We start from the raw sequence: 25853 nt of genomic DNA on the forward strand, positions 1-25853 counted from the left end.
CTGTTGCTTAGTTTTACATCAAATTAGTTTTTCTCAACTTTTAGGATGGAAAGCTAGCTGTATATCTCTAGAACTATCATTTCTACTTTTTCCAAACTATTGAGAAGAAAAACTTTATCTATTTGGATAGAGAGATAACCTTATACTTTCTGAAATTTGCTTTCCTATTGCTTTCTTTCCTTTTATCTAGACTTTTTTTCCCTTTTGTCCATACTGTCCTTACCTTGCTCAATGTGAATATGATGCTCAACAGTTTTTTCTCTGTGGGGTTTTGTCTTGAAAAGAATGTTCTACTTGTTAATTTCAAGAGTTCAGAGATCAGAGTTTTCCAGTCCTTTCTGAACTTACTGTGCAACCTTTGTACTGACCTATAAATTACAGTATGCAAAGGTCTTTTCCAGTTTTACTTTCTATTCTCAGATGGGCCAGTTTTGATTTCCAGGGAAGTACCTTCTGACATTTTGAGGCTTCCTCCAATCTCAGGTCCATGAGATACTCCATTGTTTCTCTGTGCCTCCTCCCACAGAAATGCTGATGCACATTGGTCTTGGTGATTATTGGTGCATTGTTCCCACCTGCTCACCTTTTGTGTTTTGTGGGGATACTTTTTTTTTATAAATATAGTCATGGGCTTTTGATTTTGCTGTTCTAAGTTGCTCTTTTTTCATGCTGTGCATTTTTACAATAAACGGGAAGTATATTCTGTCAGTGTTTTTTCCTGAATCTATTGAGCTATCATATGGCTTTTGTCCTTTACTGTATTTGTATTGTTTATAGAATGGTTCTTTTTAAAATTTTATGCACACATACATACATACATGCATATGTATTTTCAGTCTGTTTTGGTAAGACTTTTCCAAGAATTTATCCATTTCATCATTTAATCTAAATTAACATCAAGTTGTTTATAATAATCTCTCTGTATCTTTTAAATTTGTGCTGAATCTCTAGTTATACTCCCTTTTCATTTCTAATATAATTTACTTGTGTCATCCTTTCTTTTACTTGATTGGTATAGCTAAAAGTATGTATTTTTCTTAACAGGTGATTTAAAATTTTAAGCTTCATTGGTCCTCTCTGTTTTATATGTTTTTTTTCTATTTCATTAATTTCTGCTTTTTTAACTTTATTATTTTCTTCCTTCCACTTCCTTTGAGATTATTCTGTCGTCCTTTTCCTAACTTCCTAATTTGGTCACTTAGCTCATTATTTCTGTTCTTTAGGAGTTACCCTCAAATTTTAAAATATATTTCTGTCTGAAATATAGTACAGAGAAGCTCACAGTTCATAAGTATGCAGCTGAAAAAATTACATAAGGTAAAGAAATTTACATATCTACAACCCAAAGGAAGAAATAGAATAGTATTACAACACTCACTGATATATAGTAAATATTCAGTAAATGTTAGCTTTTACTATTTTTTTTTAATTTTATTTATTTTTTGGCTGCGTTGGGTCTTCGTTGCTGCATGCAGGTTTTCTGGCTTTTTCTAGTTGCGGCAAGTGGGGGCTGCTCTTTGGGTGGCTACTCTTCGTTGCGGTGCGCAGGCTTCTCATGTGGTGGCTTCTCTTGTTGCTGAGCACAGGCTCTAGGTGTGTGGGCTTCAGTAGTTGTGGTGCGCGGGCTCAGTAGTTGTGGCTTGTGGGCTCTAGAGTACAGGCTCGGTAGTTGTGGAGTATGGGCTTAGTTGCTCTGTGGTATCTGGGATCTTCCTGGACCAGGGCTCGAACCCATGTCCTCTACATTGGCAGGTGGATTCTTAACCACGGCGCCACCAGGGAAGTCCCAGCTTTTACTATTTTTGATGTTAAGTGTTATTAAAAATCATTTCTCTTTTAGTATCATGGCATATTATCTAGTTGATAATGATTTTTGTATAGCAAAACAGAGTTCTAATAACTTTGGAGGTAACAGAATTTCAGAATGCTTAAGGGGGAATCTGATTAAGGAATATGAAAGATTCAGACTGCATTTTAAAAGGTGAACCAGTCCCCTTTTCATTTCAACTTGCTTAATCAAATCAGTGGTGTGTTATGTTTTGTAATTTCTTACAAAATGGCCTTTTCTTTTCATTTTTTCCTAAGGTCAGATACTTCATACCGATGTGGTATACTTGCATTGTGGACAAGGCTTCCGAGAGGCAGAGAAAATAAAGAGGCTTTTGCTGAATTTCAAGTATGAAAATAAGTAACCTTTTGAGTATTTCAGTGGCTCAGCCAATCAGAGATATCTTTGAAGTCCGTAATTTGGTGGGAGGGATTAAGGGAAGTGCCTTGGTGTTAGAAAAGGAACCATGTAAAACAATGCTGGGGCAAATTGCTGGAGAACTCTACATTTGGAGACTCTGGAGGAATGCTACTCCCTTCCTCTGCCGCCTTCACTAAACAAAGGTGGTAATATGGCCAAAAGTGAGATTTTAATTCTTCAGTTTGGGCCTTCTCTCTCTTTCTTTCTTCCTCCCTCCCTCCCTCTCTCTCTCTCTTTCTTTTTCATGGATCTGAGGAATGGATGTGGCAGTAGTTAGAGAAGCTTCAGAAATTACTTGAAAACATATCACATAATTCAGTCATAATTCTTTATTATGGCTTAGAATGTTCCAGAGTTTACTTACTCATGTCTAAATTTCATTCCTTCTAGATGGGAAGAAAGCTGACTATTCTTGAGATTGTGTGACCATAAGACATTTCTCCACTGCCTCCTATAATACCAAGTGCAGGAGCAGTGTCTTTAAGTCTGCGTGGCCCCTGTGAGATAGTGGAGAGATTGCTTGGATATATGAGAGAATAAGAGCATCATATAATACTGTTCGTGCATTCTGTCCATTTTCTCCTGATTGATTTAGAAGCGTGCCTTGATCTCATCCAGTTTCTCATTCTGTTTCTCCTTGAAGCTGCAGCACAGTGGTGATTGGAAATGGAACTGCCTGCCGGGAAACAGAAGCTTACTTTGCTGACCTGATAATGAAAAACTACTTTGCACCACTGGACATTGTTTACTGGTAAGGATGTTAGGAATGTTTGTTTTCTTTGAGAGGCAAAGGAACTTCTGAAGTTCCTTCTGTGATAAATTCTCCCTTGTCTTTTTAAGATGTACTTCTTATTTGCCCTCATATCACTTCTTCCTATTCATAAGAGCTTTGTAGGACAATGTAAAGTGTCTGCGTCTTGGAGAAATTGACATTTCAGTATCCTGAAACCGCTCACAGATGCCGCAGGTTAGGGCTTACTTGAATTCATGGGATTTTCCAGGCAGTACTTTGTGTGATGGCTCTAGCTAACTAGTGACTAATAAGTAGAATGGTGTATAGGTCTAGCAGCTATAGACCATGGATAACTTAGCCTTCTTCTCCCAAAGTTTTGATGACCATGAGTCATTGGCCTTCAGAACTGAGAGCCAAGGTAAGTATTACAAATTAAAAGTGTTTCTTTTCTTTTTTTTTAAAGCATTTCTGATGTTCGTTTCTTGTTAATCTCTTCATCACATGCTCTCATTTTGTATAGGCATACAGTTGACTTCTAAATAACTTTGTATTAGCATGACCCATTTCTTTAGTCCTGCTCCTAGATCTGTAGTAGTTTTGCTGTCATTCACCATTGTTTCCTTACTTTCCCTTTTAACCTCAAATGGCCACCTTTACCTTTTCCAAAGTATGGTAGAATGCTAAATCCTAAAGGGTTTAATTCAGGAGAGAAGATAGTTATAATAGATGATATCTAGGGGAGAGCATGTAAGAGCCATCTCCCACTGCTTTTTGAGAAATGTAATAACTAAGAATAGTCAACTGATAAGTATGGGATCAGGTTCAACAAAACAAAGCCAAAAGCCAACACAGGAAGAACAATTCTAGGATCCATTCAGATAGGCCAAAAGAGAGGGGTCTTGTGTTTAGTGTAATATTCCGTGTGCCAAGAGTATAATCAAGATGTTAGAAAAACAAATGCAGAGTAACCAAAGGGGATTAGAAGGTCAGGGACAAACTGTAGGTTCCATGGGATCATGGTTCAGTAAAGGATTAGGTTGAATAGTTTGGCTCAGCGTTTTTCCCTCTCCTTCTTATTCAGTTTGGTCTGGGAAATACTGTGGATCTTCTCTATTCTGGGAATTGCACACGTACCCAGTCCTTTTGAGAACCTACCATAAGGACCTGACATAGCAAATACAGTTTATTTCAGGCAACTTCTTTGATTTCTTTTTAACTTGTTCACATTAATTGGATATAAATATCTTGGGTACATTTATAGTGATTATAAATAGAACTTTCAAATTATTAGAAACATTAAATAGTGAAGACTTGTTGGATTTCACCTGAATTTGCTTACAGAGGCTCTCTTTCTTGAACTTGCAGCAGTATATGGTAGTAGAAAGAGGATGAGCTTTGGAGCCAGACAAATCTGGGTTCATCTTTTGTTGTCACCATTTACTAGTTATGCAAGTTTGGAAGACTTACTCTGCCTCTCTGAGTTTCTCTTTCCATCATTAAAATGGGGAATGCTTTTGCTTTCAGTAACATTTTGAAGTTTTCTTTATAATTATTTTTTATATTCAATATTAAAACTTTCTTTTATATGTCTCTCTTTTTGTGTTTGTATTAAGAATTACTTTACTACGTTACTTTATATCTCTATGAAGGAGCACTTTTTTAATGTTAGTTTGGTCCCCCAACCATAGTACAGAATTCCTTCATTGTTTATAATTAGTTTTTCAGTTCATTTTCTTGGATTTCAAGAGATATGATATGGTCATATCATCTGCAAAAGATGATGAATTTATCAGTTCTTTTTCTAGTTTTATACCTTTTTATTTTCTTCTCTTTAAAGGTATCATGCAGTATCTTTGAAAAGCTATTAAATAGTAGTAGTGATAGTGGATTTTTTTTTTCCTCTTTTAATTTTATTAGAATGCTTCTAGTGTTTCCCTTAAGTATGGTACTGCCTTTTGTATGTATTTTTTTAAAATCTTTTAAAGGAAATAGTCTTATTTATGAGTGTTTTAAAAATACTGATTCCTGTTTTATTATACTTTAAAAATCAAGAATAAAAGATAACGTTAATGCTTTTTCAGAATTTTGCCATAATAATTTTTCTCTAAAGAGGTTTTTTATCTTCTTTTGATCAATATGCTGAATCGTAAAAGTAGTAGATTTCCTACAATTGAACCATCTCTGCAGTTCTGAGTTGAACTTTTCTTTGTCGTAGTGTATTATTCTTTTAATGTACTTTTGGAATATATTTGCTAGTATTTTATTATGTGCTTTTGAAATCCTCAATGATGCAAATACTTAATCAGAAGTTACAGTGTGTGCTTAGGGAATCAGCTGTTCAACTTCATTTTGTTATCATTTTGCCAGTTCAACATGCCTTTATGAAGAAACCATATTTTCTCATCTACTGGTTTGAAATTACATCGCAAACTACACTTAAGTTGAAATTCCCATGCTTTTCTAGCAGTCATTTTCAACAGATAATCTGAACAGATTGTCTTGAACAGATAATCTGATAGGCATTCCTATAATTCTGCTCATCCTGGAAAACCTTTTCCAGACACATCCACCAGCACATTCCTTCTTATCTGTTCCTTCTAACAGCTTTTGCCCTGACCTACTTGCCATAGGTTAACATACACCATGATTTATCTTCTAACTTGTAAACCCCATGCATCCTGACCCATCCATCCAACTTCTTTCTGTCATTTCTCTTAAAATACCTTGTAAACTCTGATACTTATATCTCTTATGGAGGAAGTCATCCAGAGCTTCAAATCTCAGTTACCAAAGGAGAAAAAAAGTGGATTAAGTTGTAGAATATAACTATGCTAGATCTTAGTTTGTCACACGTTTAAAGTTGCAAGTGTTTGTGAAAAGAAATTCTACAGTATTATATGTGTCATTTGTTTTAAGTATGTGCTAGAATGATCTGTTCTTTTCAATCCTCTGGCCCATAGTAGGCGGTCACTTTATTTTTTGAGTGTCTGAATATTTGTTCCCATTCATTTTAAAATGTCACACTTGATTATTTTCTTCCCTCTCTTTTTTTTTTTTTTTTGGCGGTACACGGGCCTCTCACTGTTGTGGCCTCTCCCGTCGCGGAGCACAGGCTCCGGACGTGCAGGCTCAGCGACCATGGCTCACGGGCCTAACCGCTCTGCGGCATGTGGGATCTTCCCGGACCGGGGCACGAACCCGTGTCCCCTGCATCGGCAGGCGGACTCTCAACCACTGCGCCACCAGGGAAGCCCTTCTCTCTCTTTTTTTTTTTTAAAAATCCGTTTTTCCTTGGTAAAAAATAGTGTTTTCTTTTGTGTAGCAATGGTAAAATTTATTGAAATGTAGAAATGGCTAGCTCCTTATGAGACATTTGTGTTTATATGCACTGTATCTGGTTTCTCCTACATTGATACCTTCTTAAATCAGGGTACAATGTTTTACTTATCTCTGCCTCCTTCACATTGCATATTTCTGTACTTATAGATAGATGCACTGCCTCCTTCACATTGCATATTTCTGTACTTATAGATGCATCTCAATAAATATTACTAATTTGAATTGTCAAATATTAACAATAAAACTATTTTTAATCAGATAAGTCTTTTCAAGGCTATAGACAGGAATTAATGTCTGCAACAATTACGGAAAATTTCCCCTCTGCTTAATGCTTTGGTAAACCTATGATGTACTGTTTTCTGTATTTTTTCATTGATATAGAAATTTGCATTTGATGGATTATAGACTTATATCTTGCCAAAGATAAATGATGATTTCTGAAATAAAAATATTGTATGGTTAGAGTTATATATTTATTAATGAACTATGAAAGAATTATAAGTAATCTCTAATACTTGCTGTCTTATATTTTAAACCATGATTGGCAAGATTCATGCTGTTAGTGGAAACATTGCTAGAAATCACAGCATTATGTACATTCTGGAGAATCACAGATACATGAAACCCCTCAAAACCTGGGAGCAGAAAATGGAAAATAAAATTTTGTGCTGTTAATTCAGACCCCATGCTTAATGTTTCTACTCTAAAAGCTGCAATATATGAATGACTTTGAGCAGGCAAATATAGAAAAGAAGAGAAATTAATTTTGCTTCCGAATGACATTATTCATTAGCATAGTGAAAAGAATTAGAAAATGGAATGAACCGATAAGGTGTGGTATGTGACGACAGAATGAGGAAAGGGAAGGGGAGCTGTGGTGGAGGATTGGAGTTTTAATTTTTGAGGTTAGATGTATACCAAGGGGCCTGGTCAGTGAAGGTTAAGCAGGTAGCCAGACCCTATTAGGAAAAAGCATTGGTTTTGGACATCTGTGGAATACACATTGGACCTCTTTATTATTCTTTTATTTCAGAAGCATACCAGACATTTAACAGAAGGAAGATATAATTTTTTAAAATTAATTTATTATTATTTTTGGTTGCATTGGGTCTTTGTTGCTGTGCGCGGGCTTTCTCTAGTTGTGGCGAGCGGGGGCTACTCTTTGTTGCGGTGTGCGGGCTTCTCATTGCGGTGGCCTCTCTTGTTGTGGAGCACGGGCTCTAGGTGCACGGGCTTCAGTAGCTGTGGCACGTGGGCTCAGTAGCTGTGGCTCGCGGACTATGGAATGCAGGCTCAGTAGTTGTGGTGCACGGGCTTAGTTGCTCCGCGGCACGTGGGATCTTCCTGGACCAGGGCTCGAACCCATGTCCCCTGCATTGGCAGGCGGGTTCTTAACCACTGCGCCACCAGGGAAGCCCGGAAGATACAATTTAAGGAATCATGGCTCTGTTGCTTGAGATAACTTGATGTACCTTTCAGAGTATAACTTAATTGTAGGGAATAGATTGATCTTCAAAGGGTTAACTCATTTGTGAAAACTGCATAATAGTGAAGCTAATGAGAATCTTTTGATTAAAATTTAAAAAACATATATTTCTTTAAAGATAATAATATTTATTATAGATTGATTGGAAAATATAGATAAGTGACAGGATTTTCTATTATCTAAACCGTTATTTATATTTTAGAGCATATTTCTAGATTTTTCTTGTGTGCGTGTGTGTGTGTATTATGAAAAGGAACTCACTGTACATGGTTTACAACCTTTTCCCTACTTAATATAGTATCATCTTCTCATACCAATAAACCTGTCTCTATTTCAGTTTCATCATGCATAAAGTGGAATAATAATAGTACGCATCCTATAGAGTTATCATTGAATGTTAAATGAGTTTATATATAGTATAAAGGGCTTAGAACAGCACATTATTATTGTTATTAATGAGGTCAAATATCTTTTTATATATTTATTGGCCATTTCTGGATTTTTTGTGTATGTATGGATGGCTTGTTTGTGGCCTTTACCCATTTTATTTATTTATTTATTTATTTATTATTTTTGGCTGCATCGGGTCTAAGTTGCAGCACGTGGGATCTTTCGTTGAGGCACTGGGCTTCTCTCTAGTTGTGGCACGCAGGCTCCAGAGTGCGTGGGCTCTGTAGTTTGCAGCACACCGGCTCTCTGGTTGGGCTCAGTAGTTGTGGTATGCGGGCTTAGTTGCCCCGTGGCATGTGGGATCTTAGTTCCCTGACAGGGATCAAACCCGTGTCCCCTGCAGCAGATTCTTTACCGCTGAACCACCAGGGAAGTCCTTTGCCCATTTTTTTTTTCTTTAAGAGGTTTTCATCTTGTTCATAATTGCTTATCTTGTTCAGATTTGTAAATGTCTATAGTAATGATTAATCTGTCATAATTTCTGCAAATTTTGCTAATCATTTCCCCTGTTTTGGTGTTTACAATTTGAGCTGTATTTCATATCGAATTTAAAATATTATTTTCTCAGATTTGTCTGTCTTTTTCTTTATGGCTTTTGAGTTTTGTATTATGCTTGAAACTTTTAAGTCTTCTGACTTTTTGTTTTGAAGCCACAAAACCTCATTATCCTCAGTTACTTGTATGGCTGCTTTGAAACTTTATTCTCCAAGAAACCAAAAATTAATGAGAGAACTTCAGTCAGCTTAGATAACAGAAACAGAGTAGAAGGCTGTTAGATAACCTGAGGGTAGTTTTGAACAAGGAATGGGTGCCAATTTCCCCCATTCTTTCTTAAGGCCTCTCTTTTCGCCAACTCTGGTGTTTTGTAAACAGCAGAGACACCTGATTTCTTCCCTTCCTTTTCCTCCCCTCCTCTCCTTTCCTGCTTCCTTTCTCCTTCCCTCATTTTTTTTCCTTCTTCCCTCCCTTTTCCCTACCTTACTTCTCTTGTTTGGTTATACCATATTTTTGACATCTCCTGTTGTTTGACAGCTGGATTATTTCCAATCTTTGATGTATCTTTAGTTTTAAACCTATCAGTACAGACTTATTGACCATAATTTCAGTATTTATTTATAGGCATGTTTAGTATGGTGTTTGTAATGAGCTGAGGAGAAGGGCATTTCTGTTTCCAAATTTATCATTGACAACTCAGTCAGAAGAGTATAGCTATGTTGATAAATAAAATATCAAATTGTTTATTGTTCCTTTTTGCTATTAGGTAGCATTTATACTGCTTTCTTTATTTATTCTACTTAAAATTTATTGGGATTCTTGAATCGGTGGAGTGATATCTTTTCATTCTTCAAAATCTCAGCCATCATTTTTCAAATATTACCTCTGTCCCATTTTTTCTCTCTGTTCTCCCTCTGAAATTCTAATGTCTGTTCAGGCTTCTCACTCTATCCTCAATGCCTTTTAACCTCTTTCTTTTCATTTTCCATTTCTTGTTTCTCTGGGCTGCTTTGTGGTTGATTTCTTCAGATCGTTTCTCCAATTCACTAGCTTTTTCTTTAGCTTTCAGACCCGTCCATTGAATTTTCTTTTTCTAGAAGTTATATTTTTCACTTCTAGAAGTCCTATTTGTTAGTTTTTCAGCTTGAGAGATAATTGACATATAATAAACTGCACATATTTAAAGTTTTCAGTTTCCTAAGTTTTGACATATGTGTTCTCCCATGAAACTATCACCACAATTAAGATAATGAGGGCTTCCCTGGTGGCGCAGTGGTTGGGAGTCCGCCTGCCGAAGCGGGGGACGCAGGTTCGTGCCCTGGTCTGGGAGGATCCCACATACCGTGGAGCGGCTGGGCCCATGAGCCATGGCCCCTGAGCCTGCGCGTCCGGAGCCTGTGCTCCGCAACAGGAGAGGCCACAGCAGTGAGAGGTCCGCGTACCGCAAAATAAATAAATAAATAAATAAAATTTTAAAAAAAGATAATGAGCATACCCATTAGCCCCGAAATTTCCTTATGTTCCTTTATAATCCGTCCTGCCTTCCCTGATCCCTCTGTTTCCCAGGCAACCTCTGATTTGCTTTACGTAGCTATAGATTAGCTTGCATCATCTAGACTTATATATAATTGGAATCATACAGTATATATTCACACAGTGCAATAATTATTTTGAGGTTCATCCATGATGTTATATATGCCATAGTTTGTTCTTTTTGTTACTGAGTATTCTGTTGTATGGTTAAATCATAATTAGTTTGTTCATTTACCTGTTGATGGATATTTGGATTGTTGCCAGTTTTTGGCTATTACAAATAAAACTGTATGAACATTCTTGTTCAAGTCTTTGCATGGACATATGCTTTCATTTATATTTGGTACATAAGTATGAGTGTAATGGCTGTGTTGTATGGTAGGTGTATGTTTACCTTAAGAAACTGCCCAACTGTTTTCCAAGGTGGTTTTACCATTTTGCATTCCCACCAGCAGTGTATCAGAGTTCCAGCTTCCCCATATTCTCATCCATCTGCTTGGTATGGCCAGTCTGTTAAATTTAGCTATCTTAGTGGATGTGCAGTGATATTGCAGTGTAGTTTTAAGTGACATCCTTAGCAATAAATGATGTTGAGCATCTTTATTTGCTTATTTGTCATCCATGTATTTTCTTTGTAGTATCTGTCCGAATCTTCTTACCATTAGAAAAAATTGGATTGGGCTTCCCTGGTGGCACAGTGGTTGAGAGTCTACCTGCCGATGCAGGGGACACGGGTTCGTGCCCCGGTCTGGGAAGATCTCACATGCCACGGAGCGGCTGGGCCTGTGAGCCACGGTCGCTGAGCCTGCACATCTGGAGCCTATGCTCCGCAATGGGAGAGGCCACAGCAGTGAGAGGTCCGTGTACCGCAAAAAAAAAAAAAAAAAAAAAAAAAAATTGGATTGTTTTTCGTCCTATTATTGAGTAAGAGTATTTTATATTTATTCTGAATACAACTCCTTTGTTAAATACATGTTTTGTAAACATTTTCTCCCAGTCTGAAGCTTACCTTTTCCTTTTTTAACATGGTCTTTGGAAAAGCAAACATTTTAAATTTTGATGAAGTCCAGTTTATCAATTTGTTTTATAAATTCTTGCTTTTTGTCCTGTTTAAGTAATGTTTGGAAAAACTAAGGTCACTGTGAGTTTCCTCTGTGTTTTGTTTTAGAAGTTTTATAGCTTTAAATTTATTTAGGTCTGTGATCCATTTAAAGTTAATTTTTATATATGATAAGCAGTTCTTTTTTTCTATATGGCTATGAATTATTCCAGTACCATTTGTTGAAAGATTTTTCCTTTCCGCATTGAATTGCTTTGACGTTTTTGTTGAAAATCAACTGCTCATAAATGTATGGATCTATTTCTGGAGTCTATTCTGTTTAATTGAGCTGTATGTCTTTACACTAATCTTTGTATCTTTAATACTACTCAGTGCTGATTTGTGTAGCTTAATAAGTGATGAAATTAGATAGTGTAGTCCTTCAATTTTGTTCTTCTTTTTCAAAATTGTTTTGGCTATTCTAGGTCCATAGCACTTCTACATAAATTGTAGAATCAGCTTTTCAGTTTCTTCTAATGGGCCTGCTGGGATTTTGATTAGAATTAAGTTGACTCTATAATTTAATTTGTAGAAAACTGACATCCATCAATTTAATTTTTAATTTCAGTTATATTTTTTATATCTAGAAAGTTTATATTTTTCAAATCTGCTTGATCATTCTTACAGTTTTTTACTTGTTCCTGAATATATTTTTAAACCTATCTTTTATTTCCTTAGTCATACTAAGAATTATTATTTTGCAGACTGTGATAATTCTGATATCTAAAATCCCTGCAATTCTGTTTCTGCCATCTGTTGTTACTGCTGGTTCTGCTTTGTTTCCTTTTCTGTTCGGTTAATTTTTACTGAAAACTCCTTATTTTCATGGAACTTTGTCTGTGAGAATTCATGGAGGCCTGGATTGATTGTGAATCGCTTGAAAGAAGATTTGCATTTGCTTCTGCCAGGCTCCTGTAGACACTTAAATTCTCAGCTTGAATTTTTTCCTGGCCACCCAGGTCGTGTGAATTTAGGCTGCAAACGAGAGAGATGGCTTATGGTTCCATATTCTTATCAGAGATTCCTCCTGTGACAAGGTTTGAGATAGTCCATTTTTTATTGCAATATCCTGGAGTTAGGGTACAGGGTATATACTTTGACCCTTATACTGCAGGTTTAACCCTTTGGGATATCGGCTTTATATGTGGGAAGGGAGTTGGGGGAATCATTTGTTACTATGATCTTAGGTGGACCCTAGGTTTTGTCTTCTAATCCTCTAGTTCTGTGAAGCTCTCTGAGGCCATAAAATTCACCTGGCTCAGCAATGCCCTCAGGTGAAAGCTTCAGAAATCAAGGTTTCCATGTTCTTTTTTTTAGCTTGAGTATTTTTATTTTCTTGCCAACTCGCTGATGCATTTAAGAAGCTGTATTATATCTAGTATGTTTAGTTGTTTTCAGTAAACTGTTGATCCAGGTAGCCAATCTTCCCTATTACTGGCAACAAGGTCAATACTTGATTTTCTACTTTTAGTCTACTTTAAATTTCAAATTTGGCATTTTCAGACAGCAGAGACATAAACCATAAGGGAAAATTAGAAGATGATCATTTTAAATAATTTTGATTTACACTTTTTTTTTCTTTTGGCCGCACTGCTTGGCTTGTGGCAGTGAAAGCTCCGAGCCCTAACCACTGTACTGCCAAGGATTCCCTCAGTTTATACTTTTGAATTAAGAATTACTTGTTTCTTTTACTTGTTTCCTCTGGGTATGAATGCCTGTGAAACATGTGTGTGACATTTTTCTCTGTCAATTTAATAGTCTTTCTTTTCTTTTAAGCATGCTCAAAAGAGTTTTGAAAAATCTAGGAAAATACAAAAAGGAAAATAAAAATAATTTGTAATTCACCACTCCGAGAATGCTATTAATATTTTATTATATTTTATTCTAGTTATTTTAGTTATATATTCATTTATTTGACAAATATTTATCACATGTAAATGATTAATTGACTGAAGTAGACTCAGTAAGGTACAAGAAGAAAACTTAATTTCTATCCTACTCCGTAATCATGAGCCATGGCCCCTGAGTAGTTCTTTTCATCCTTGTCTGAAATAATGGAGAGATCTCAGCTTCTTCATTTCCTTTTAGTCATTAGAACAGTCTCATTTTAGCAATCAAAATATCTTCTCTAGTGTAATAATCAAAGCTCCAACTTGAGATAAATTAAATTCCATGTCTTTCTGGGAAATACTACTTTACTGTAGGGCTTTGCAGGGGGCTTGTTTAGCTTTCTCTTTCTTCCCTTCTTATTTTTCTCTTCTCCCCAATTCACTAGCTGAATTTTCTCTAGGTTTAGTCCTCAGAGTTGAGAATAGGGAAAAGGAGCATAGTCATACAAAGTGGGGACAGTTGCAGTCTAAGGATAGAGTCCTTTCGGTGGCCCATTTACCACTGCTGATTCATTCTTCCATGGGCTGTTTTTGAAAAACTTTTGTTTTTGTTTTCTGAGATTTTCACCAACAGCGTCCTTGAGCTGCCATCCGTGTGACTTGGCAGGTATCTTCTCTGGCTGACTGGTTCTGACTCTCCTTCTTCAGATCCAGGCTTCAGACAGGCTGCTCTTCTCTGGTTCCTTTTGCTACTCAGTGCTCTTGGACAGAATCTCTTTCAAGCTACCTCCCACTTCCTCCTGCAGGCCCGATTGGTTCATACATCCTTGCCTACTCTCAAAGGGGGAACAGCAACTTATCCTTAGTGCAGCTCTCCCCTTTTTCATTCTCTTTCTCTCCTATGCTTGTTCTTACCTTTATTCTCTTTCTTATGTTCACATATTGGTTGGTCCCAGTGAAGCCCCATCACTTGGCATGGGGTGAGTGGGACACTTTCACATGAGGTATTGGAGCAGCCGGAGAAATGCCACAGCATTCCAACTATCTTTTTAAAGAAATTGTCTCTTTCAGCTCTAACTCCCTCCTGTCCCTCTCCTCAAACACGTACCCATTTTATAGGACGAAGTTGGAGGATTGCTAACGTTAGCAAAACAGGCTTTTGGGACTTGAGCCAGAACGAAACCATCCCATGTGCTCTCATACAATCAGCAAAGTACTGTTAGTACCAAAGTGTATGGCAGGCACAATACTATGTGCTGGGAGTAAGAGCAGTGAACAAGACAGACAAGGTGCCTGCCTTCTTGAAGCCTTTATTGTAGTGAGGAAAACAGATGAAAACGTGTGTGTGTGTGTGTGTGTGTGTGTGTGTGTGTGTGTGTGTGTGTGTGTGTTTGTGTGTATACTATGTCAGTTAGTGATAAATTCTATATAGAGAATTAAAAGCAAGGTAAGGGGATAGAGAGGGAGAAGAAGTGACATTTTTTGGTAGATATAGATATAACAGATATTCTTTTAGTGATAGGAATTCTATTTGTGTGGTATGGTATATGAGATATATTTTAAGGAAACCACCCAGGCTGAAGTAAAGTGTGATGAATTTATATCCTCATTTATCTACAGCATCCAGATTCATGTCCTCATTATCCTCATCTTTTCCACGTCATATGAGCTCTCTAGGGCCATGTTTTTCAAATTGTAGGTTGCAGTCCATTGGTGGAAGGTGAAGGCAATGCAGTGGGTCCCAACAGCATTAAAAAAAAATTCAATAGAAAAAAATAGAAAATAGAGTTCATTTCATATAGTAAGGCTAAGTATTATTTCATGAATATTTGTTTTAGTTACATACATGTATTGTGTACTGGGTTGACATGTAGAGAGTATTTCTTATTGTCAATTCTTTTGGGTTCCTTGACCTAATTTCAAAGTGTGTGTGTGGCGTCCCCCTATATATAGTCCCCCATGTATAACAAGCAGTGCTCTGACACCAGCTGGGTGTCCTACCATTCAATTCAGTTCTTATACTATCTACCTAGAAATAACATCAGATTCCACAGGTTAAGGGCTCATTCCCACAGGACTGTTAACTCCGCCTCCACCCCCCACACTTCAGATGCCAGTCCCAAGCCCAGGTTGTCACCTGGACTTCTGACCAGCTAACTGGCTGTAGATTGGAGTTCCCAATCGATTAATTTCGATTAATTTGCTAGGGTGGCTCAAAAAACCCAGGAAAACCGTTTACTTACTTAAGTGGTTTATTATAAAAGGATACTATATAGGATACAGATGAACATTTAGATGGAAGAGATGTGTAGGGCAAGGTGAATTAGCTTTAGAACTAGAACAGCCTAAATTGTTTTTTGGATATTAGTTTGATTATTATGCTTAATGACAAGTTAAGGTGTTATAGTATTTGTCTCACTTCTTTCTACAGCGATGGCTTTAGAAAATGTGCTGTGATATTCTAGGACTTTGTTTCCTTTCACCTACTGATACTCCTTCCTCCATTTCTTTGACTATTATAAACACTAGAGTCTTGTTTATAAGGCTTACTTTCTGGGATGTTTGTGAAATTAAGTAAATTTAAAACTAAAATTGTTTTACAGCCAGTGTAATTTATGTTCATTTTGTTGAAAGGGCCAGAATATTTTTAAAATATACCTGTGTAAGTACACCATTTCAGTGAGGTATGTTGGAAAGGAGACGTAAGGAATGAATAATTATGGTGTGTGTGTGGTTTTAAAATACTATTTGGATTCGGATTCAGTTTGACAGTTTTTGATCAAAATAAAATATGTTTTAGCAGTTTGTAACCCATGTGTTTCTGCATCTCCAAGTCCAACTTAAGTATCTGCAGGAATTACCCAGCCTCCCTCTCCCCGCCTTAACTCTTGGAGATCTTTGTTTATTGACTTAGATTAGAACTGGCCTAGAGCCCAGTGATGGTCATTTCACGTCTTAAGGTTTTTGGTTACAAATCTGCTTTTGTTGCCAGATCCAATAAAGATTCTTGGTTGTTTTTGTTAGTTTTATTATAAGTTCTTGCCAAAGATACAATGCATTGTAACCAAAACAGATGTTCTGTTTAGACAAGTGTATTTGCTATAACAGAACCAAAAATGTATATTAAATATGTTCAACATTAATGTAAGAACTGATGAACTTTGGAATGTTATGAGTGTTTTTGATAACCTTTAGAAATGAAAGGAACACTGCCTTATTTTGAACAATTGTTTTATATTTTTTCTCCATCCATATCAGTTTGTGTATGTACAGTCTTATATTCTTAGATCCTCCTCTAAACTAACATTTTACTATGATCTTGAAAGTAGAGTGGAGTTCACCAATTTCATATATACATATGAAAATACAAATAACATAGTTCTGTTATTTCTTAAAGTACGTGCATCAGATAGATGCTGTTTTGTCATAGACACATTGTTGAGTAGAAAAAATCATTTTTAAGATTCTAATGCTTATAAATAGGTAGGTGAAATAATTATACATTGATCTTTCAAAAACTCATGTATTTGGTGAAGTTAGCAACCATATTATAGGGTTGTAGTGTAGATATTTTGGAACTGTAAGTGACCGTCTCTGTGATTAGAGCCCAATTCAGTCCTGATTTACACTGAATTCTGTGTTATAGTGAACACAGATGTATAGTGAATACAAGAAGAATGTATTCGTATTATGTAATTTTACTTCTTTTTTAATCATAGTTTCTGGAATAAATTAGATGTGTAAATGCATTATCAACAAATTACTAACAGTATGAGTTTTGCCTTGAGATTGTCAACTCTTTGGCCTATTCTGATTCATATTTTTCTCTTTTCTTTGGCATTAAACAGCTTGCTTTTCTCCCTCACCTTTGGCCAGCATTGTATTCAGTTGATTATTTGGGAACATTAAAATTTTTTTCTTTATGAGAATTGTTTGGGTTGTGCAGAATCACTCTGGTTCTGTTTCATAGTTCAGTTGCATTAGAACAATGCAAAACTGCTAGAATTCTTTGTTGTTGACATCTTTTTCATTTGGTTATGTAGAACTTGAAGATTCTGGGGCCAGAAATTGGTATTTGTAAATAGTTTTTGAATCCACCTTATTTGTGTTTTATATGTTTTTTTTTTTTTGAGGGGGCACCTTTTGATTCTAATGTATTTTATGTGGCTAAATCTTTGTGTTACGCTTTCCTAACTTATTGAAATACCACTTTCAAGTTTCCCACATCCGTACATTTCTAAGGTTACACCCAGCTTAATTCCCATTACTTTTCCGCTTCACAGCACTTGCATTTTGAAGGGACCCTAACATTTGGGTTCACATTATGATAATTAGGTTTCAGGGGCATAGGGGATTAAAGATGTCTCAGGTCTAGTTGCAGAATAAAGTTCAGAAGCACTTGTAAAACTTGCCTGATTGGTGGGTAGAAGAGCTTTTATTTATTCACTGCTCATGCAGCATTAATCCGTATTTCATCAGGTACCTACAGTGCTGTAATTCTAGATGTGACCTTGGGACTTGATTTACTTCAGCTCCGTTTTCTTTATTAATGTGCCATGAAAGAGGTACATGAAAGATAGCCAACATCAAAGTACCTTTTAAAGTAAAATGGTTGATAGGAATTCCCTGGTATTTAACACTGTCTGTCAAATGTTTCAGCTGTTTTGCATCCTTTTACAAGCTATCGCTTGCTGCACTAAAAGAAATTTAAAGCAGTTGTTTCCATTCTTGGGGGGGTGCTTCACGGTGGCAGTGGTGGTGGTGGTTGAGTGGCAATGGTTAGCTAGAGAAGAGAGTGAATGAAAAGTTAAGGACATATTCTTTTTCAACTGTGCTCCTCCCACGATGGCTTGTTTTTGTATGTTCCTTTGGGCTGGGGGGTGTTTAGTCCAATGTGGTACTTATGATCAGAATGATGAGGCACTCATCTGGGTTATAAGAAGACTTAAGAGGGTGACCAAAGAGAATTCATTAGACCTCTGTGGAAGCAAGAATAAAAGGCAGTGTCAGTATCTTATTAGAGATTGTTTAATTAGTTTAACTTCACAGCCTGTTTATTCTTTACTGAGCCAATTGAGAAAAAGCTTTTAAACATAGTAATGTGGGAAACTGAGTCTTAAGAAGAACAAAGGAAACAGGACTCAGAGGAGGTTTGCCATATGTATTGTGGAATATTTATTTTCCTGTAAACGCCTATTTTAGAGGCTATTTATCGTCTCTGTTCTAGGCTGAATATATGGGGTAGAACTTCTCGTAGCTCAGTTTTGAAATTGATTCCTTCTTTGTTTCACAAATATTTGTTGGATGTTTCTCTTACTTAAGAAAAAATATTGAAAACCATTTTTGCTTTTTAGATAATCACAAGCATTGTCTGTGGATCTGTTCCTATCATCTTTACCATAGAACTAAATCAGAATAGTGAGGAATAGAAATTGCAGAATGTCATAAAATGAAATTTACTTGTTTCCAAATTTATACTTTATTTTCAACTTATTAACATAACCTTGACTTGTGGAAGTCTTTTAAAATCTATTGTAATAAAAACTTTTTTGTGATTAGTATCTGTTAAGATGTATTTTTGTAGTATTAAAATGCTTTAAAAATAGCATATTCTCCTGATATTCTTTAATTTCGTTTGCATTTACATGTTTAACTTTTTATTCCTATATGGTGGGAAAATAAATTATAACCCAGACCTGGTCTTGGTGATTTATTGAACTAAAGTGTTTGGCCTATAAGGTATAAGAAACCAACACTACAGTTGACACAGAGGAGTTTGGTAATGGCCTTTTCTTTCTAAGGAAAGCAGATATTTGAGACAGACTGTCAACATAGAATGAGCTACAGAGGTCTCCTGAAGGGGGATAGTTTACTTAGTATATGTCGAAAGTGAGCAGTGTATTTAGTTTGCATGGCATTTGAGTCTGTGATTAAGGAAGGAGGTGGGAGAGGTACATCTTGTCCATTTGTTGATATAGGAAATCCAGAGCTTGCTGCCGTTGCCATAAGCCATATATGGCTCGCCCCTGGCCTCTGGACTTGAGAGAGATGGAAATTAGCAAATGAATAGTAGAATGAAAGCTGGAAGATGTATAGATTTCCATTCATGCCACAATTTTCTTCAACCCCTTACCCATCCCCCCTTCACAGTTAACAGCATCTTCTTTTGCATATAAGATATGTTCCTTTAATTTTTTTTTTTTTTTTTTTTTTTTTTTTTGCGGTACGCGGGCCTCTCACTGTTGGTGGCCTCTCCCGTTGCAGAGCACAGGCTCCGGACGCGCAGGCTCAGCGGCCATGGCTCACGGGCCCAGCCGCTCCGTGCATGTGGGATCTTCCCCGACCGGGGCCTGAACCCGTGTCCCCTGCATCGGCAGGCGGAGTCTTAACCACTGCGCCACCACGGAAGCCTCCTTTAATAATTTGACATGACTCATCATAGTAATAGGGAATTGGGAGACAATGAAGCATGACACTGCCTAAAAAAGTCATCAGGATCTTTTTTTGCAAGGATTTTAGCTTTTCAGAGGCAGACTTGTGGAGTGTTTTGGTTGACATAGTGACTCATGCTTTGACCTTTTTTTTTTTTTTTGAGGTTTTGTGTATCCTATCTAATTTAGGACTAGTATCGTTAAAAGCACATGATTTGGCCCTACTATTGCATTTATTATTATTCAGTATTATTGCATGATACTCAAACTTATTAACTATAAATTAATGTAAAGCTTGATCGATAAGAGTCAACATAGTGAAGGGTTGTAAGTGACATTTATTAGTTACTTAGTGATAAGCAGTTTGAGCTTGGAGGTGAGTCACCAGCTTAGCAGTTGATCAGTATATTTCTGACTGATTCTTAGTTTACTTAGTTATCTCATTTACCCAAAACTCTACTATTCTTCGAAGTATTTTTATTTTTCCTTTCAACATAATTTTCATGAACCGCAGAAGGGGCCATAAGAAGTTAGACTACACTCCCAACTTCCAACAGGTTTAAATTCAGATAGTTCCATGGTTTAAATCATGATGCGGCCATCATTGTCATTGTCATATTCTACTTGCTATTTTAAGCGACACTTAGTAACATATTGTGGATGTCTCTGGCTCAGAATTCACATGTTGGTGTGACCAAAATGCAAAAACTTTGACGAAAGATACAGATGTGAAGAAGCCTCTATAATGTCTTCAATGTATAACAAGAAATACTTTAAGGATGTTCATTTCTATTCAAGCCACATGCTCTAATTTCTAGGATTCAATGATTTCCTTCTCTTCCAGGTCCTAGGTTTATTTTAAATTAAAATTCACTGGTTATATAAGAAGAACCCTGATACCTGTTTTCTTTCTTATCTCCGCTCCTTTGTTAGGGGAGCCCTACCTCTTAAGCCTTTTGGGAGATTCTGTGTCTGGTTCTAAAAATGAAATGCTACTTTTAGGTGGTTTAGACTTTGGTGGGAAGAGTAATAATTAAAATTTCTATCAAGAAATTGGTATTTTTTCTATTTTAATAAAATTTTGTTGGGTGCAGAAAGACTGGAAGGATGTTAAGGACCTCTCCTCAAATTTTTCAATTTGGGACTCGGTATTTTTCTCATTCATGGTTTTTGGCAGGCAGGTATGAGAAGTTGATAGAGAAAACTGATCTGAGACTCTCTCAGGAACATGTTGGACTTTTGAAGTATCTTAGATTTTTCAGGTTTGATTTCTTCCACTCTTTCATTTTCTTACTGCTTTTTTTTTTTCTTTTCTGTCTTCTTTCTGACTACCTTTCCTTAGTGAGAAGTGACAGGTTTTTGTTAAGTGGAAAAATGTAAACTGTATCTGTTCTGTTGAATTTAATATCTTGAGGGGGAGTTTGTCTCCAAAATCTGGTGTATGCACAGCATCCTTTTTTTGTTACTACATAGAAGTGAAATATTTCAGTTACCCTTTGGTCGAGCTCATCTGGACTCCTTCTCAGTTTCGTATACTGATATTTCTCCCACTGCTTTTGAATGATCTTACTTGAACTTCTGCTAGTCATCCTTTCTATGCATCCTTCTGTGCTCTTAGACAGCACCCAAATATTTTCTTCATTCCCTTTTTCTTCTCTTTATCTTCCTGTATCTTCTTTTCCTTGATAATTTCTCCATCCACTTCTGGGACTTCATCTTTTGCATCTCTGGGTTCTAAATCTACATCCTTAGTTTCTCCAGAGATCTGGACTCAAATTTCAGTGGCTTGCTGCCAGTCTCCTGAGTATCCCACTGTTTCAACCAAACTTAACTCCTTGCTTTGGCTCCCAATCCCAGTTTTCTTCATGTGATTTTTTTTCTTCTTTAAGCCCCTCCTTCGCTGATGGGCTAGCAATTCCTTGGGCCCCAAATTGGTAATCTTTTATTTCTTTTTCTGCTATATACTCCATTCATACTGTCAGCAAGTCCTGTCAATTCTCCCTCTGGAATGTTTCTCCTGTTTCTTTCTTTCAGTGTCTCGTGTTTGCTGGTCTTCTCCCTTTGAGGGTTAAGGCTTAAGCCTTTCATGAGCTGGCCTCAAGCTACTTTTCTAATATAATCTCTTATATTTCCTTTCAACCCAAGACATGATATTCATCATTCAAGCATTTGTAATCCAAGTCTACATAGTTATCTTTTTGGTATGCCATTCATTAAGTAATCATGTAATTTAATCTTATAACCAACAGTTGATTCATTATAAGAATTAGCACAGTTATAATTTATAAGCCTATATTTTATTAAATGTAAGCTAAAATATATCCATTTTCAATATTTTATTTTGCAAGGTAGTCTCATTTAAGTCCTCCCCTGATCTGCTCCTTTATTTACAGTGATATTTTGGTTCTTGTTTTCAGTGGATTCCACTTAAGTGCCCTTTCTCCTCTTACCAAGTATCCTCAGTTATCAATAATTGTTATATGCCAGGTAAATTGGAATATTTGTTCTTTGAACATGTGTGGTTTTCTTTTTTCTACCTCTTTTGTAGTTGAAAGAACAGGCTGTGGAGCCAGATTCAAATTACAGCTTTATTTCTTACTGCCACAATGACAAGTTATTTAATCTCTCTGTCGCTTCATCTCCAAAGTGGAGATAATAATAGTATCTACCAAAGGATTTTGGTTAAGATTATATGGGGTAATACATTTTAAAACACTTAGAATAATGCTTGGCACATAGTATGCAATTAATAAATATTAGCTGCTACTATTTTTATTATAACTACTAAAAAAATGGAATACCCTTTCTTCATCCTCTGCCTATTATAATCCTACCTATACTTCAGGGCCTGTCTGAGGTGCCACATCCTCCATGAAAGTCTTTTAGGTGCCTGCAGTTGGAATTAATCTTGTCTTCCTTTGTATCCTCACAAAACTTTCTATGTACTTCTACTATGACACTTAAAATATAGTGTTCTTTGTACTGTTCCTACTGTGTAACTGTTATCTGGAAAATCCCTTGTGTCTAGGGGAGGCATTGTTGTCCATGCTTTTAGAAGAGTACCGTGTTCAGTGTTTTGCCTGTGCTGGTACTCAGAAGTGTGAATTGATTTAAAACTGGTTAACCCCTCCCTCTACCTGCACATATGTATGTGGTGAGTACGTATATATATTTATTTGCATACATAATTCTTTTGGGCATCATGTACTCCTGTAAGGGCTGTGGAGGATACAAAAAATAAAAGGTGTGTTTTCCAGGTTAGAACCAAATGTTATCAGTACATTAAAAAATTTTTTTTAAAATATACCTTACAAACAAAAGAAAATGTATAATTTAAACAATTATATATTGTGTCCTCACCATTCAGCTTTTAAGACATATAACATTATCAGTACTCTTGAAGCCCCCGTCTGTCCCTCCTTCAACACATCTCCTGTCTCCCCTGCCAGAAACAGTCACTCTACTGAACTCTGTGTTAGTAATTCCCTTCCTATTTTTCATGATGGCTCCTTTATGGAAATAGAATCCTACTGCATGTATTCTTCTGTGAGTAGTTTTTCCTTTCTTATCCAAGATCATTTCATAGACTCATTCATTTTGATATATATACATATATAACTGTGATTCATTACTTTTTAGTGTTGCATTCCATAATTATACAGTATTTTTCTATTCTAGAGTTGATGGACATTTGGGTTCTTATTAGTTTTGTTTGTTGTTTTGGAAGCCTCAATTCACTTATTTTGTTTAAATACCACCTTTATTGAGATATAATTCACATACCATGCACTTTACCCATTTGAAATGTACAATTCAGTGATTTTTAGTATATTTACAAATATGTGCAGTGATTGCCACCGTCAATTTTAAAACATTTCATCATCTCAAAAAGAACCCTGTTCCTTTAGCTATCACTCCCCATCCCCTTCCTCCCAGCTCTAAGCAACCATTAATCTACTTTTTGTCTCTATAGATATCTCTGTTTTGAACATTTCATATTAATGAAATCATAGCATATATGGTCTTTTGTAACTGTCTTCTTTCACTTAGTATAATGTTTTCAAGGTTCATCCATGTTGTAGCATGTATCAGAATGTTATTTTTTATGGCTGAATAATATTCCATCATATGGATATACCAGTTTGTTTATCCATTCATCAGTTGATGGACATTTGGGTTATTTATACTCTGGCTATTATGAATAATGCTGCTGTAAACATTCATGTACAAGTTTTTGTGTGGACATGTGGGGAATTGCTGTGGTGACTCTTATGTCTAATTGGCTGAGGCAATGCAGACTGTTTTCCAAAGTGTTGGTACTGTTTTACATTCCTAACAGCAGTGTATGAAGGTTCTGACTTCACATCGTCACCACACTAATTATTTGACTTTTTGATTTATAGACATTCTAGTGGGTATGACGTGATGTCCTTGTGGATTCAGTTTGAATTTCTTTGATGACTAATGGCGTCCTGCATCTTTTCATATACATAGTGGCCATTTGTATAAATTCCTTGATTACATACCTATTCAGATCCCTTGCTAATTTTTCTTTTAGATTATTTGTCTTTTTATTACTGAGTTTTAAGAGTTCTTTATAAATTTTAGGTACAAGTCCCTTATCAGATGGATGATTTGCAGATACTTTCTTCCATACTGTGGATTGCCTTTTTTACTTTCTTGATGATCACATTTAAAGCACAAAAGTTTTAAATCTTGCTGAAATCTAGTTTATCTTTTTTTTTCCTTTGGTTGCTCATGTTTTGAGGTCATCTGATGTAAGAATCCTTTGCCAGATCCAAGGTCATGAAGATTTACTCATATGTTTTCTTCTAAGAGTTTTATAGTTTTATCTCTTACATTCAGGTCTTTCATCTATTTTGAGTTAATTTTTGTATATGGTGTAAGGTAAGAGTCAATTTTCAGTTTTTTGCATGTGGCTATCCAGCTGTGCCTGTGACATTCATTAGAAAGACTATTTTTTCCCCATTGGATGATCTTGGCACCCTTAATGAAATCAGTTGACCAAATAAGTGTAAGTTTATATGTGGATTCTATTTTATTGATCTATTTGTCTATCCTAGTGCCACTTATCACACTATCTTGATTATCATTGCTTTATAGTAAGTTTTGAAATCAGGAAGTGTGAGTCCTCTGCTTTGTTCTTCTTTTTCAAGGTTGTTTAGGCTATTCAGGATCCCTTGCAATTCCATATGAATTTTAGAATCAGTTTGTCAGTTTCTACAAAGCAGTCAGCTGAGATTCTGATAGGGATTATTGAATGAGTAGATCAATTTGGAGATTATTGGAGATTGTTATTATTTTTTAAACAGTAAGTCTTCCAATCCGTGAACATGTTATGTGTTTCCATTTGTTTAGATCTTCTTTAATTTCTTTCAACAGTGTTTTACAGTTTTCAGAGTAAAAGCTTTATACTTCTTTTGTTAAATTTATTGCTAGATATTTTATTCTTCTTGATGTTACTATAAATGGAATTTTCTTATTTCACTTTTGGATTGTTCATTTCAAGTGTATAGAAATACAACTGATTTTTGTAATCTTGTATCTTACAACCTTGCTGAACATGTTAATTAGTTCTGACAGTTTTTTAGTGTATTCCTTAGGATTTTCTCTATATTAAGATCATGTCATCTATAAATAGAGATAATTTTATTTTTTCCTTTCCAGTCTGGATGAATTTTATTTTATTTTACTTTTGCCTAATTGCCCTAGCTAGAACCTCCAATACAGTGTTGAATAAAAGTGGCCAGGATAGAATCCTTATGTTGTTCCTATTCTTAAGGAAAAGCATCCAGTCTTTCACCATTAACTGTGATGCTAGCTATGAGGTTTTTGGGTTTTTTTTAAAACATGCCCTTTATGTAGTTGAGGAAGTTCCCTTCTTATCCTCATTTTTTTTTAGTGTTTTTATCATGAAAGGATGTTAGATTTTGTGAAATGCCTTTTCTGTGTCTATTGAGGTGATCATATGAATTTTGTTTTTTATTCTGTTAATAAAATATATTACATTAATTGATTTTTGGATGCTAAACCAATCTTGCATTCTTGGGGTAAGTCCCACTTGGTCTTGGTGTATAATTCTTTTTAATATGTTGCTAGATTTGGTTTGCTAGTATTTTGTTGAGAATTGTTACATCCACATTCGTAAGTGATATCGATCTGTAGTTTTCTTGTGCTGTCTTAGCCTGG

General features: G+C 35.9%; 1 protein-coding gene across 5 annotated transcripts in view; it reads left to right on the top strand.

The window, feature by feature from the left end:
• SRBD1 (S1 RNA binding domain 1) overlaps positions 1-25853 on the top strand; it is a 230348-nt gene that overhangs the window by 56051 nt on the left and 148444 nt on the right. For all 5 annotated transcript variants that reach the window (XM_019943104.3, XM_019943105.3, XM_019943106.3 and 2 more), the window contains exons 13-14: positions 2086-2176; positions 2892-2999. In XM_019943104.3, the coding sequence (XP_019798663.3) occupies positions 2086-2176; positions 2892-2999 (199 nt within the window). The remainder of the gene's footprint in view (positions 1-2085; positions 2177-2891; positions 3000-25853) is intronic.

This window comes from Tursiops truncatus, chromosome 14 (genome assembly GCF_011762595.2).
Source record: "Tursiops truncatus isolate mTurTru1 chromosome 14, mTurTru1.mat.Y, whole genome shotgun sequence".
NCBI lineage: Eukaryota > Metazoa > Chordata > Mammalia > Artiodactyla > Delphinidae > Tursiops > Tursiops truncatus.